A 13,631-nucleotide genomic window follows, 5' to 3' on the forward strand; every position below is an offset into this window, starting at 1 on the left:
CCACCCCCCCCCCCCCCCACCCCCCCCCCCCCCCACCCCCCCCCCCCCCCACCCCCCCCCCCCCCCACCCCCCCCCCCCCCCACCCCCCCCCCCCCCCACCCCCCCCCCCCCCCACCCCCCCCCCCCCCCACCCCCCCCCCCCCCCACCCCCCCCCCCCCCCACCCCCCCCCCCCCCCACCCCCCCCCCCCCCCACCCCCCCCCCCCCCCACCCCCCCCCCCCCCCACCCCCCCCCCCCCCCACCCCCCCCCCCCCCCATAGTTCCTCGGATTCGCCTCCTTAAGAAGCTTGGTTCACCAGGTGCAGGAATTTTCCTCACCTCACCTCTTGGGTGAAGACAGATGCAAAGAATTCATTCAGCTTCTTCTGCAATCTCCCTGCCATCTTTTAGCACACCCTTTGTTTCTTTGTTCATCTAACGGGCCTACCGGGCTCTTTGCTGGCTTCCTGCTTCTGATAGCGGTAGCCGCTTCTAAAGAACTGTTTGTTGCTGGTCTTGATGTTCTCAGCCATGTCGTTCCTCATAATCCTTTTTTTGCCTCCCCTTTACAGCCTTAACTTCTGCTTCTCTTTTGCCACCATTTTGTGTTCCTTCTCATATTCTTCATCAGCCAAACTGGACTTCCATTTTCTAAAAGACATTTTCTTTTTTTTCTGATAATTTCCTCAACCTCTCTTGTTAACCATGAGTGTTGGCTTTCTTTTTTGGACTGGGTGCTGCCTTTTTCTAAATCCCGTGGAACACATTCCAGCTGAGCTTTTATTACTGTGTTTTTAAATAACCTCCAAGCATCCTGGACAGTTTTGACTGTCTTTGATTTTCCCCTTTCAGCTTCCCTTTCGCACTATCCCCCCTAGTCATCTTTGTATAGAAATTTCCTCTTTCTGGTAAGGCTTTAATGTAACTACATTAGTAGTTGCCAATTTGTTCGCATCCTGAGATACTGCATCTGGCAGCATTGTACTGGCTATTTCCCTATCGGCTCAACAACATGACTTCCTGCACCAGGTCCTGGGTCCCCTGGCGATAGAATTAGATCTAGGATCCTTGCCTCTCCCCTGGATTTGGTTCCCACAACCATCTGCTCCTAAGTTACCACAGTCAGTCTTAGCATATCCAGGGTCTCTCTCCTTACTATGACCCTGAACATGCATTTTTCCTGAGTTTATATGGGGATAGTTAAAATCAACCCATTACCACTACATTTTTGTTTTTGTTGGCCCTCTCTAATTTTTTCTTTTTCCATCTCAGAATCCTCTCTTGTGCACTTTTGGTCAGGGGGACGATAATATATTCCTAATATTAAACTGTCCTTCCACACCTAAGCTATTGATATCCCACAGTGATGATTCTGTAGGGGAACCAGCTCCCCTTTGCATTGTCTATTTTATGGCTTGACACTATGCTCTCTTTGATGTAAAGGGCAACTCCACCCCCAACGCGCCTCTGTCCCTATCAGCTTCCTATAGGAGCCTGTAGCCTGGTATGGCTAACAGCATCCCACTGGTTCTCCTCCTTATTCCACCCACATGTCTCTGTAATGCTCCACTATATCAAAGTCCTCCCTTCAAAACTCTGTACTCTAGCTCCCCCATTTTAGGTTCTTAGATGCTTCTACTATTAAAGCATAGGAGACACTAACCCCTGTATACCCTGCTCCTTTGTGTATCCTTAACCTGGGATTTATGTGTTTCTTTACCCTCAAGTTCCCTTTTTTGTAGACACTCATCCCTTGTCACACATGCACATTGCTATGTTTCCTCACTTGTATGTGGTTGATTTAGAAAAACCTCCCTCTCTCTGTCTGCATCCCCCATAGATAAGCTGTATTCCGAGACCAGAGAGTCACCTTCAGCTCCTGTCGGCTTTCCCCCAGTGATCAGTTTAAAAGCTGTTCTTGCCACCTTTTTAATGTTGAGCTGGCCAGCAGCCTGGTTCCTCTTTGGATTAAGATGAAAGCCCGTCCCGCTTGTACAGGCCTACCTTGTCCCAAAAGGTTCCCCAGTTCCTGACAAATCTGAAGAACCCTCTGCCTTACACCACCTTCCTCTCATCCACACGCATTTGAGACCCTGTATCTCCGGGCTGGCCTAGCTCGCCTCATGCAGCGTGGAGGCACGAGTAGCATTTCCTGAGAATGCCACCTTTGGAGGTCCCTGGACTTCAACCTTTTCCCTAGCAGCCCTAAGAGTTTAGCTTTCCAGAACCTCCTGGCTACATTTCCCAGTAATGTCGTTGGGTGCCAATGTGGACCACAACTGCTGACTCCACCCCAGCACTGTCTAGAAGCTCTATCTAGAGCGAAAGCAAGGCGTGACATCCGCAACCTTACCAGCGACCAGGTGCAGGCAAGTCACCATCGCGCGTCATCACGCCTCTCACTGAAACCCAACTCTCTACATTTTTTCTAATGATCTGAATCACCCACTACAAGGAGCCCCCCACCTCCCCGAGGGGTATCCCTCCAGTCAGTGCCGCAGAGGATAGCTGATCACCAGTTAAGAAAGGGATCCCATCTAAGCGGGAGCATCTTCCCCACCTCAGACTGCTTGCACTCTCCGTCCCCAAGGCCTTCATTCTCCATGACATCTGGAAGAGCTGTGTCACCTTGGGAGTGGGACCCGACTGTTAGGTCCCTGAAAGCCTTCGTCATGTCACCCTCTCTGCCTCTTTCAGCTTCTCCAGGTCCTGCCACCTTTGGCTTCAGGAGAGAACGCCTACCACGTCTCCTTGAGTGCCAGGAGCTCATTGCAGCGAGGGCACACCCACGACTTCTGTCCTAGTGGCAGATAGTCATGTTACTATGTGACACTCCAGTGCAAAGAACACTGGAAAGCCCCCCCATCCCCCCTGCTGGCTTTTTTCTGCCTTTCCCTATCTGATCTGTTTAGATATTTAAATATTCAACGCTTTTTAGTCACTGCCCCCCCTGGGAGCTTATTCTGCAAATGCATTACTATCCTGTCAAATATGTCCTTATTAATTTAAAAAACAAAAAATTAGAATTAAAGATTGCCTTTGCGCGCCGCTGGTTCCAGAGACTGAACTAAAGAAGCCCCACCTCCTCGGGACCAAAAGCCCCCCACCTCTCAGGACAAAAAAGCCCCACCTCTAGGACAAAGAGGGAACAAGAGATGAACTCTGTTGGTTAAGCCCTGTTAAGCCCCACCTTCCAGATTCAGCAGCCTTACAAGGAGAAAAAGAGATAACCCCTGTTAAAATACACTGTTTTAAAAGCTGTGGCTTTGAGAAAAGCCCTCCAAAATGAACACCAGCAGGTCACTCTGCTCTTCCTGGCCAAGTCTCTTCTGCTGCTACTCCTCTCTGCTGGTTCCAGAGACTGGAAGCAGTGCGGAATAGCAAAATCCACTTGCAAACAGTTGTGAAAGTGGCTTGAAAATGCATTATTTTGCCTGTGCAGAAGGGGCCTCAGTCTGACACTAACAGTTTGTTTATTTTTTCCCCCTCTCTTGTTGTCATTTTCTACAATCTCTTTTTCCCCCCTCTCTTTTTAAATACATGAAACGAAATCTGATCAGCACACTTGTGGTTATATAATGAACTTAATTATGATGATGGTTGTTCATGGTTGCATTTTGCGACGGCAAGAATTGTCTAGTTTCTTGACGTTAGTGTTTAAAATTTCCAACTGTTGCATGGAAAGTTTCGTTTTAATTACTGTGTTTGTGCTACTTCATTATATTCTTGGTGTTAATTGGCTGGAAATTCACCAAGACAGACTTAAGCAAATTCTTGCTTTTTTGAAGCTTTGTCTTCCTAACATCTGCAAAGACCACCCCAGCCTACCTTACAGGGTTATTGGTAGGATTACAGACTGAGAAGGTAAATTATCAGGAGCAAGCCAACCTGAAGAAGCAGAGTTTGGATTTATATCCCCCCCTTTCTCTCCTGTAAGGAGACTCAAAGGGGCTCACAATCTCCTTTCCCTCCCCCTCACCCACAACAAACACCCTGTAAGGTAGGTGGGGTTGAGAGAGCTCCAAAGGACTGTGACTAGCCCAAGGTCACCCAGCTGGCATGTGTCAGAGTGCACAAGCTTATCTGGTTCACCAGATAAGCCTCCACAGCTTCAGCGGAAGAGCAGGGGATCAAACCTGGTTCTCCAGATTAGAGTGCACCTGCTCTTAACCACTACACCATGCAAGTCCTTGCTGTGCTGGAGGGCCCACTCAGCTCAGACCCAGTCAGCCGTGGCAGGGAGGGCCACCGGGTCACCGACTCTCACTTTACACACTGCTGCCAACCAGTGTCGGTGTGGTTGGAGGCCACTGATGAGTCGTCCCTTGGAACACCAGCAGAGTTGCTGGGACTCAAACTTGCTCACTCCTGCCCACTAGTGGCCCTCCACAGCAGCAGCTCATCGAGACCTTCCCTGCTAAGAGAATGGCCCATCCACCACCAACTGCAGCAAGATATTCTCTACCAGCATGGTGTAGTGGTTAAGAAAGTGAATTCTAATCTGGAGAACCGGGTTTGATTCCCCACCCCTCCACCTGAGCGGCAGGGGCTTATCTGGTGAACCAGATGTGTTTCCATACTCCTACATTCCTGCTGGGTGACTTTGGGCTAGTCACAGTTCTCTCTGACCTCTCTCAGCCCCACCTGCCTCAAAGAGTGTTAGGGAGGGGGGGAAGGGAGTTTGTAAACCACTTTGAGTCTCCTTACAGGAGAAAGGTGGGGCAGCAGTGGCGTAGGAGGTTAAGAGCTCGTGTATCTAATCTGGAGGAACCGGGTTTGATTCCCAGCTCTGCCGCCTGAGCTGTGGAGGCTTATCTGGGGAATTCAGACTAGCCTGTGCACTCCCACACACGCCAGCTGGGCTGGGTGACCTTGGGCTAGTCACAGCTTCTCGGAGCTCTCTCAGCCCCACCTACCTCACAGGGTGTTTGTTGTGAGGGAGGAAGGGCAAGGAGATTGTAAGCCCCTTTGAGTCTCCTGCAGGAGAGAAAGGGGGGATATAAATCCAAACTCTTCTTCTTCTTCTTCTATAAATCCAAACTCTTCTTCTTCCCGGCCGACATTGTTTTGAACATTCTCAAAGCAGTAAATACTAAATACCACCATGATTTTAAAAGTGCGCCATCGTTAGAACGGGGGGGGGCGGGAAATGATCGGTCCTGTTTAAAAACCAGTCGGCATTTCTACACCGTTTCGGGAGATGCCAAGCAAGGAACAAACAGCAAAGCGGACGGCCTGGAGCGGCGTCTCTTGTCCCGCTGGAAACAGCCCTGAGAGTCAAAAGGGGGACCTCAGCAGCACCAACACCGCAAAGCATAAGCATTTTTATTGTCATTGTGCACGCACAACGAAATTTACAGCAGCATTCCTCGATGCGCACAATTTTAGACTCATACCCCACCCTCACTCTCCCCTTCCTCCACCCATCCCTACACAGCCCCAAACACATCAACACGAAGCCGCGGGGTTCAGCATAGCCACCGCTCTCGAGTAGAAGCTGTCTCTAAGCCTCTTGGTCCTAGTTTTGATAGACCTGTATCGTCTGCCGGATGGCAACAGTTCAAAAAGAGAGTGTGCTGGATGAGACGGGTCTCAGAATATTTTGGGCTCTCTTTAGGCTTCGGGAATTGTAGAGTTCTTCCAAGGAGGGGAGAGGGCAGCCGATAATCCTCTGTGCAGTAGTGATCACCCTTTGGAGCGCCTTCCTATCTGCCACTGTGCAACTGGAGAACCATACACAGATGCAGCAGGTTAAGACACTCTCTACAGCACAGCGGTAAAAGGCGGTAAAAGACAGCAGCTCAGCTGCGCCCCACACCCAAGATAAGACCGACAACCCTCCTGCATCCCAACAGACTCTGGCCACAACCGATGCTGGAGGAGACCAACAATTCATCCGCTTCTGTCGCTGACTACGGAATTACTCACGCTACTCAGAGAGGGAGATGCAGAAAATGAACTTTGCACATGGACGTTCTGCTGAGCCACCAGACTTCACGGGTCTCGGCAAACAGGTGTTGGTGCAAGCAGGGCGGGGGCGGGGCCAGGGAACGCCGTCGGCATGCAAATTCCTAAATTATCTGCAGCAGCCGTCCGGCGAGTTTTTAGGAGGTGTCGAGTCCAAAGGTTTCCCGCCGACACAAAAAAACCCCACCAGATGCTTTTTGGGCAGATCCCAATTTGGAGTCCCAGCGCAGAAGAAGAAGAGGACAACTTTGGATTTATATCCCACTTTTACTCTCCTGTAAGGAGACTCAAGGTGGCTGACAAGCTCCTTTCTCTTCCTCTCCCCACAACAGACAGCCTGTAAGGTACGTGGGGCTGAGAGAGTTCTGAGAGAACTGTGACTAGCCCAGGTTCACCGAGCAGGGTGCAGAAACACATCTGGTTCACCAGATAAGCCTCCGCCACTCAGGTGGAGGAGTGGGGAATCAAACCCAGTTCTCCAGATTAGAATCCGCCTACTTTTAACCACTACACCACACGTAGTATTTACAAACACTCCAGCCACACACACACACACCCAAAGAGCGTACCTTTGTCTGGGAACCGGGATGTAAGCCGATGGGTTCGGGGGCATCTGGTCGAGTATCTGCAGCGCCACCGTCTCTTCCTCGGGCCCCTTTAGCCCCAAGGGATCCGAAAGGTGCCTAGGCTGGCCGTTGAACGGTTCCACTTCTCCCCAAACGGTCTTCCCATTGCAGTGAGTGGGGCTCTGGAATAAAGCAAAAGACTTTGACGCTGCAGGCGTGGGGGGAGCGCATTGCTTCAGAGTGCTTTCTGAACCCGAAATCTACCACCCGCTCACGCAATCTCTGGCTCCCGTGCGCCACACAAAACCCCCTTGCGCAACGAGACGTCTGCCCTCCGCGCCCAGCCTTGAACAAAGGGCAACGTCGCTCGGGAGATCTGCCGACTGTTGCGCCCAAGTTGGAATTAAAACTTTCCCTACTAGGCAGAGCCAGCTGTTGGCTCCGCTCGCCCGAATGCCAGCGCCCCTGGCTTTATCTTAGACAAACAGAGCAGGTGCGGACAAGAGCCGGCTCACAAAACCCGCTCTTGTTTCAGCCGAAGGTGTGGGTCACCCGAGCCGGGAAAACCCTCCCCGAGCTGATAAGCGTGTTCTAACACGGGGGGGCTGATCCTTCCAACCCAGGCGGGACTCGCTGGCAGAGACGGCTGCAAAGATGCCCGGAGACGGCTGCGAAACCCCACAAGCTTTTGAAGGCGGGCTGTGCCGCGCTCAAGGCAAATGCACAAAACTTGAGGCCTGATATTTCGGTGGCGGCAGCCTGCCTTGCCCTACCCCCCCCCCCGCCCACCCACCCCAGTGTTCAGCACGCTGGATTTGCCGAGCAGAGTGCCCTCTCCTGGGGATGTCTAAGTTGGGATCCCTCGCAGGCCGCAAGAGGGAGGAAAGCGGAGAGCAGGACGCATGACCGTCTCTCTGTATTCTATTAAAATCGCCAAGATAAGCGTGGAGAGAGAAGTCGGAAACGGCTAATCTGAGCGAAGCTGTTCGGCACAATCTGGCCGCTTGGCTTTCCTCCCCGCTCGAATGCGCCTTCCCCTCTCGCTGAAACAAGCAGCGTGCCGCCGAGCCAGAGAGGAGGGAGAAGGAGCCATTGCTCCAGAACGAAAACCACGTCAAGCAAGGGAATCTGCGCGAGGGCACGTGGGCTGGCTGGCCCCCGGGAGGCGAAGCCGAGGCCAGCGCCGGGGGGCTGCCAATCTCCAGGCGGGGCCTGGAGATTTCCTGGAATTGCAACTCCTTTCCAGGCAACTAAAATCAGCTCTTCTGGAGAAAATGGCTGCTTTGGAGGGTTTAAGCGTGTTGTTGAGGTCCTTCCTTCCTTCCGGATATCCATGCCTAAATTTCCCCAGCCCAGACCTGGCACTGCTCGCCTGCAGGGTGGCAATTAATCCTCTGAGTCGGGCAGCCGCTCCGGCTCCTGGAAGGCTTCGATAGCTGACAGCTGCTGAGGGCAGAAATCCAACCGGTGAAGCTTTCCTTTCTAACAACAACAGCAAAAGCCGCTTCTGTAAATACTTTTCCCGCACCCCAAATCTCTCCATGACCAGTGCTCCCGTGAGCGACAGAAAACGAGAAAGGGGGAAAGCTTCATCTGTTGAATGCCTACCTCGCACCCAGAAGAAGAAGGGTTTGGATTTATACCCCGCCTTTCTCTCCTGTAAGGAGACTCAAGGAGGCCTACAAACTCCTTTCCCTTCTTCTCAGCCCAACAGACATTTTGTAAGGTAGGTGGGGCTGAGTGAGTTCTGAGAGAACTGTGACTAGCCCAAGGTCACCCAGCAGGAGTGTAGGAGTGCAGAAACATATCTGGTTCACCAGATAAGCCTCTGCCACTCAGGTGGAGGAGTGGGGAATCAAACCCGGTTCTCCAGGTTAGAATCCACCTGCTCTTAACCACGACACCACGCTGGTTTAGATGCACCGAAGCCACACAGCCAATGGAAGCACTGCATCTGAAACTGGAATCTTCATGCTTTTTGGCTGGACATTAACCTCCCCACTTGCTTACACAAGGCGGAGACAGCCAGCTCCCTGCAGGCCTTCCACACACCCCTCCATTCAGCCCCTTGGTTTGGGCCACCAATCCTGCCGTCCTTTGCATTCGTACCTGTGACCTCGCTCTACCAGGAGCTGCAAACCTACTGTGCTCCAGATGTTCATGGACTACAATTCCCATCAGCCCCTGCCAGCATGGCCAACAAACACCCTGCGAGGTGGGTAGGTGGGTTGGGGTGAGAGAGCTCCAAAAGAAATGTGACTAGCCCAAGGTCACCCAGTTGGCGTGTGTTGGGAGTGCACAAGCTAATCCGGTTCACTAGATAAGCCTCCACAGTTCAAGTGGCAGAGCGGGGGATCAAACCTGGCTTTCCAGATTAGAGTACACCTGCTCTTAACCACGACATGACACTGGCACAGGTTTTCTATGTGCGCGGACATTTGTGAGGAAAGATCAAATCTATCATGTCATTCTACCACCTCTCTGTCCTGCATGCGTGAATTACAACCGAGTTCACACCTGAACGGCCCAGACCAGCCTGATCTTGTCAGTTTCAGAATAAGCAGGCTCAGTTCTGGTTAGTATTTGGATGGGAGACCATCAGGGAAGAAGAAGAATTTGGATTTATATCCCCAGTGGTGGGATTCAAATAATTTAACAACTGGTTGTTTACAAGCACCATTTTAAGCAACCGGTTCTGCCGAAGTGGTGCAGACCGGCTGAATCCCACCACTGTGTATCTCACCTTTCTCTCCTGTAAGGAGACTCAAGGTGGCTTACAAGCTCCTTTCCCTTCCTCTCCCCACAACAAACACCCTGTGAGGTGGGTGGGGCTGAGAGAGCTCCGAGAAGCTGTGACTAGCCCAAGGTCACCCAGCTGGCGTGTGTGGGAGTGCACAGGCTAGTCTGAATTCCCCAGATAAGCCTCCACAGCTCAGGCGGCAGAGCTGGGAATCAAACCCGGTTCCTCCAGATTAGATACACGAGCTCTTAACCTCCTACGCCACTGCTTTATGGTATTCTCTCCCCCATCCCCCCCCCCAAAAAATTCACAAATAGAGATTACTTCTTAAAATGCCTTTATCTCACTCATATCTCGGCCTCTGCTGCCATAATTTAAAGCGCCTGACCCAAACACCGCCGCAACGTTCCTCTTGCGTGCGTAAGGTGCCGTCAAGTCGCAACAAACCTACAACGCCATACAGTTTTCAAGGCAAGAGATTAACAGGGGAACCTCTGCATAGTAGTCCTGACTTCCACGGCTGTCTCCCATCCAAATATTAACCAGGGCGGACCCTGCTTAGCTTCTGAAACCTGGCAAGATCAGGTTAGCCTGCCCCCAACACAAATCCTACACCACAAATAGTCCCCATCTACTGCAAAACACACCGGGCAGTCCTGTTAACAATGTGTGGTCAAGGGATTTCATGGCTGCAATCAACAGGCTGTCGTGGGTTTTCCAAACCATGTCCACGCACTCCCGAAAACCCAAAAACGCCAGTCATGTCACACTCAGTTATTGTCCCGTAACCTTCTGACTTCAACGTAAGGATGCAAAAACTCAGAACGATTGAAATTCGTAAGTCACTCTTATCAAGGCCTCAGCGGGAGGCATTCTTTTTAAAAAGTGTTTCCTGCGGCAAACAAGGAACTCCCTCCTCAAGGAAAAAGCCACTAACATCTGCATTTTTAAAAAAGAAGGCGAGGAGTGTGGATTTATATTCCCCCCTTTCTCTCCTGTAAGGAGACCCAAGGTGGCTTACAGCTCCTTTCCCTTCCTCTCCCCATAACAGGCCGCTTGTGAGGTGGGTGGGGCTGAGAGAGCACCGAAGAACTGTGACTAGCCCAAGGTCACCCAGCTGGCGCGCGTGGGAGCGCACAAGCTAATTCGGTTCACAAGCATCTGCTGCTCAGGTGGCAGAGCGGGGAATCACACCTCAAGATTAGAGCGCACCTGCTCTTAACCACCGCACCACACTCAGGGTCAGAACTGCCCACTCAGACTGGCATCCGCTCTTTCACACCACCTGCGGCCTGGTCCTTTTAAGTGGGGGTGATAGGAATCGAACTTGGGATTTTCTGCATGCCACTACCTCGCCCCCCCCCCCTTTCAGTTATTTGAACGCACACCTCACCTTTTTAAAGCGGAAACCGGCTAAAACTAAGTCTCCCCAATAGGTGTCAAGAAAGGGGCATGAACAGAGGTCTTCAAACCATGCCCCCCAGATGTTCATGAACTGCAATTCCCATCAGCCCTGCTGCTTAGCCATGCTGGCAGGAGCTGATGGGAATTGTAGTCCATGAACATCTGGAGGGCCATAGTTTGAAGACCCCTGGGCATGAAGAACATCTGGCCAAAAAGACCCTCAATATTTTGGATGAATCGGATCACGAACTGGGAAACCCAGGTTTCAAATCTACTGCGGGTGCCAGCAAGGTGACCTCGGGCCATTAGCATACTCTCAGCCTAACCTACCTCATAGGGTTGTTGTGAGGAGAGCAGCGTGACTACGCTGCTTTAGGGGATAGGGGAAAAGGCAGGACGTAAACGAAGAGAGCGAGTGAATCAATCAACAAAGCTGGGAGACCGCATCCAGAACGGAGGGGATCCGGCAGCCCTCCTGCAACCCAAACCTGACTGGCAAGCACAGGGTTAAGGAGGGAGGTTCGCCAGGGCAACACGTGATCCGGCTGACAAGTCCGGGCAAAGCCTCGGGGGTGGGGGGGGGGGGGGGGAGCAGCACTATTAGCTTTGAGGGGGGGGGAGGGCAGTCACCACTGTTTTATGAAGTTACTTTTGCGAACCAGGATTCGAACCCAAGCCCGGGAAAGCACCAAGGCAGAGAGTCCCGCAGAAGCTGACGCGGATCCTTCACACACACGCCCCTCCGCTTTCTGTCGCTCCTATCGCAAATGTCACCGCTTCGGGGGCCGCTGGGCAACGCCCCCCCCCCCCGCCCATCTCCAACCGGGGCCCGCCCCACCTCCCCCCGACGACCACACCCCTGAGCCGGCAGGCCGCTCCGCCCCTCCCCTCCCCGCCGGGGGTGCGTGATTGATGGCCCGTGGCTGCCAGCCGCTCCCGCCGCGCCAGGCAGGGGTGGGGACGGGCCGGGGGCGGGGGCCTGGGCCGGGGGCGGCCCCTCCGAGGCCGGGCCCGGCCGCCTTCCCGCCCCCTCGAGCAAAACTTTCAGCGCAGCACAAGCAGGGCGCCATCTTTTGCACAGGGAGGGGGGGGGGAGGGGGGGACACGGCGCGCCCCCTCCCCGCCCGAAAGCCCGGCAAAGCCGGCCATGGGGGCCGCGGGGCAGGGAGCTCCAGCCGCGCGCCCCGCCGAGGCTCCTCCCGCACGCCGCCAGCCCGGGCGAGCAGGCGGGCTTACTCGGGAGGAGGTCTCCCAGGAGCACCACGCGGCTCTCTCCGGAGCAAACCCCCTCCCCAAGGCCGGCCGGCCCACTGCCCCCCCCCCCCCGGAGCCAAAGGAGCGCAAGTCCCGCTCCCTCGGGGCGAAGGCGCTTCAGCGACGCAGGCGGTCCCTCCTCCCCCCCCCCCATGCCGGCGCCTGCTTCGGCCGATCTCCGCAAAAAGTTCTGCCCCCCTCAGGAAGAGACCCGGAGCCAAAGGAGCGCAAGCCCCCCCCCCCCGGGGCGAAGGCGCTTCAGCGACGCAGGCGGGCCCCCCCCCCCCCCCCCCATGCCGGCGCCTGCTTCGGCCGATCTCCGCAAAAAGTTCTGCCCCCCCCCCTCGGAAAGACCCTGTCTCTCCAAGAGGGCGCCCCCCCCCCCCCGGCCGACAAACTTTGCAGGAATCCCGTCTTTTTGACGCCCCGCACCCACCCAGTGGGGAGTCCCTAAAGTTGTTCGCCGCTGCAGGCCCGGCAGGGACACACCCACCCGACAGCCGGGCCCGCGGCCGTCCCCAAGCGGCGCCCCCTCCGCTCCAGCGCTCCCTCTCTCCCCCCCTCCCTCTTTACCTTCTGCCAAACCTGCAGCCGGTTTTTCCCGGGGGGGCTCCTGGCGTCGCCGTCCTCGCAGCTCCGGCGCCGGCTTCTCCTGCGGTCCCCCACCAGCACCGTGTAGACGGCGTTGCCGGCGGAGGAGGGCGGCGGGGGCGGCGGCTTGCAGGGGGCGAGGAGCCCTCCGTGCAAGCCGGCGGCTGGGGGGCTGCCGTCGGGGCAGCAACAGGGGCTGGCGGACGTCAAGCCGGGCGGCGGGGAGCAGATCCGGGCGCCGGGGGGAGCGGCGCGCTTGGAGAGCCGCGGCTTGGGCTCCATCGGGGAGGGGGGTGCACCGAGGGTGGGGGGGGCGCGCGGATCGAGGCCCTTCCCCGCGGGGGGAGCGGCGGCGGCGGCAGAGACGGCGCCGGCTGCCTGCGCGACTCGCCCTCCGGCCAGCGGCACCCCCCGGGCCACGCCCCCCTGCCCGCGCTGCCTCCTCCGCCCCCCGCGCGAGGCGGCCCGGCTGGGAAGGCAGAGCCGGGCAGGAGGAGGAGGAGGGGAGGAGCCGGCGCGGGAGAGCGGAGCGAGGGGGGAAAAAAACACGCGCGCGCCGCCCGCTCCCCTTTCCCCGCACGCCATTGGCCGGCGCGCTGTATCAACATTCCGAAATGGAACCTTGCCCGCAGCCGGCTCGCGCGCGGATTGGCTGCGACGGGGCGAAAAGAAAGGGGTCGGCGGCGTTCGAAGGCGCCACGCCCCCCTCCGCCTCCCGGCCTGGCAGCAAGAGAGAGAGGGAGAGAGAGAGGGAGGGTGGGCGGCGCGGAACGAGGGAGGGGGAAGCCGGCCTGGTGCCGCTCGCTCGCCCGCCCGCCCGCCGCGGCCATCTTCGGCGCGGGCCGCGGAGGGAAGCGGGGAGTCCCGCTTGGGCGAAGTGGGCGAGCGGAGCCAGCCGCAACCCCAGCCCCCCCGCAATAAAAGTTAAGGGAGGAGGCCGAGGCTGTGCTTGGAGGGTCGAGAGGGAGGCGACACCCCGCCTCGGCATGGCTTTTGGAAAGCCGGGTTGGCCCTATAGACACCCCCCACACACACACACACCGCTAGGGGTTGCCACCTCTGGGGCTGGAGATTTAAGGGGGTAGGGCCAAGGGATGGGAGGCTGGGAAAAGGGGGCAGCCTCCGACG

General features: G+C 55.8%; 1 protein-coding gene across 1 annotated transcript; it reads right to left on the reverse strand.

Annotated features, from left to right (window-relative positions):
• Nucleotides 1–4,586: 4,586 nt before the first annotated feature.
• On the reverse strand, nt 4,587–13,088 carry LOC125433426 (basic proline-rich protein-like). Its single transcript, XM_048497933.1, has 3 exons — nt 12,486–13,088; nt 6,505–6,696; nt 4,587–4,629 (listed from the first exon to the last, which is right to left on the reverse strand). The coding sequence occupies exons 1-3, from the start codon at nt 13,086–13,088 to the stop codon at nt 4,594–4,596; spliced, it is 831 nt and encodes a 276-aa protein (XP_048353890.1). The 3' UTR covers nt 4,587–4,593.
• Between the last annotated feature and the right edge of the window lie 543 nt (nt 13,089–13,631).

Source organism: Sphaerodactylus townsendi, linkage group LG05, assembly GCF_021028975.2.
Source record: "Sphaerodactylus townsendi isolate TG3544 linkage group LG05, MPM_Stown_v2.3, whole genome shotgun sequence".
NCBI classification, from domain to species: domain Eukaryota; kingdom Metazoa; phylum Chordata; class Lepidosauria; order Squamata; family Sphaerodactylidae; genus Sphaerodactylus; species Sphaerodactylus townsendi.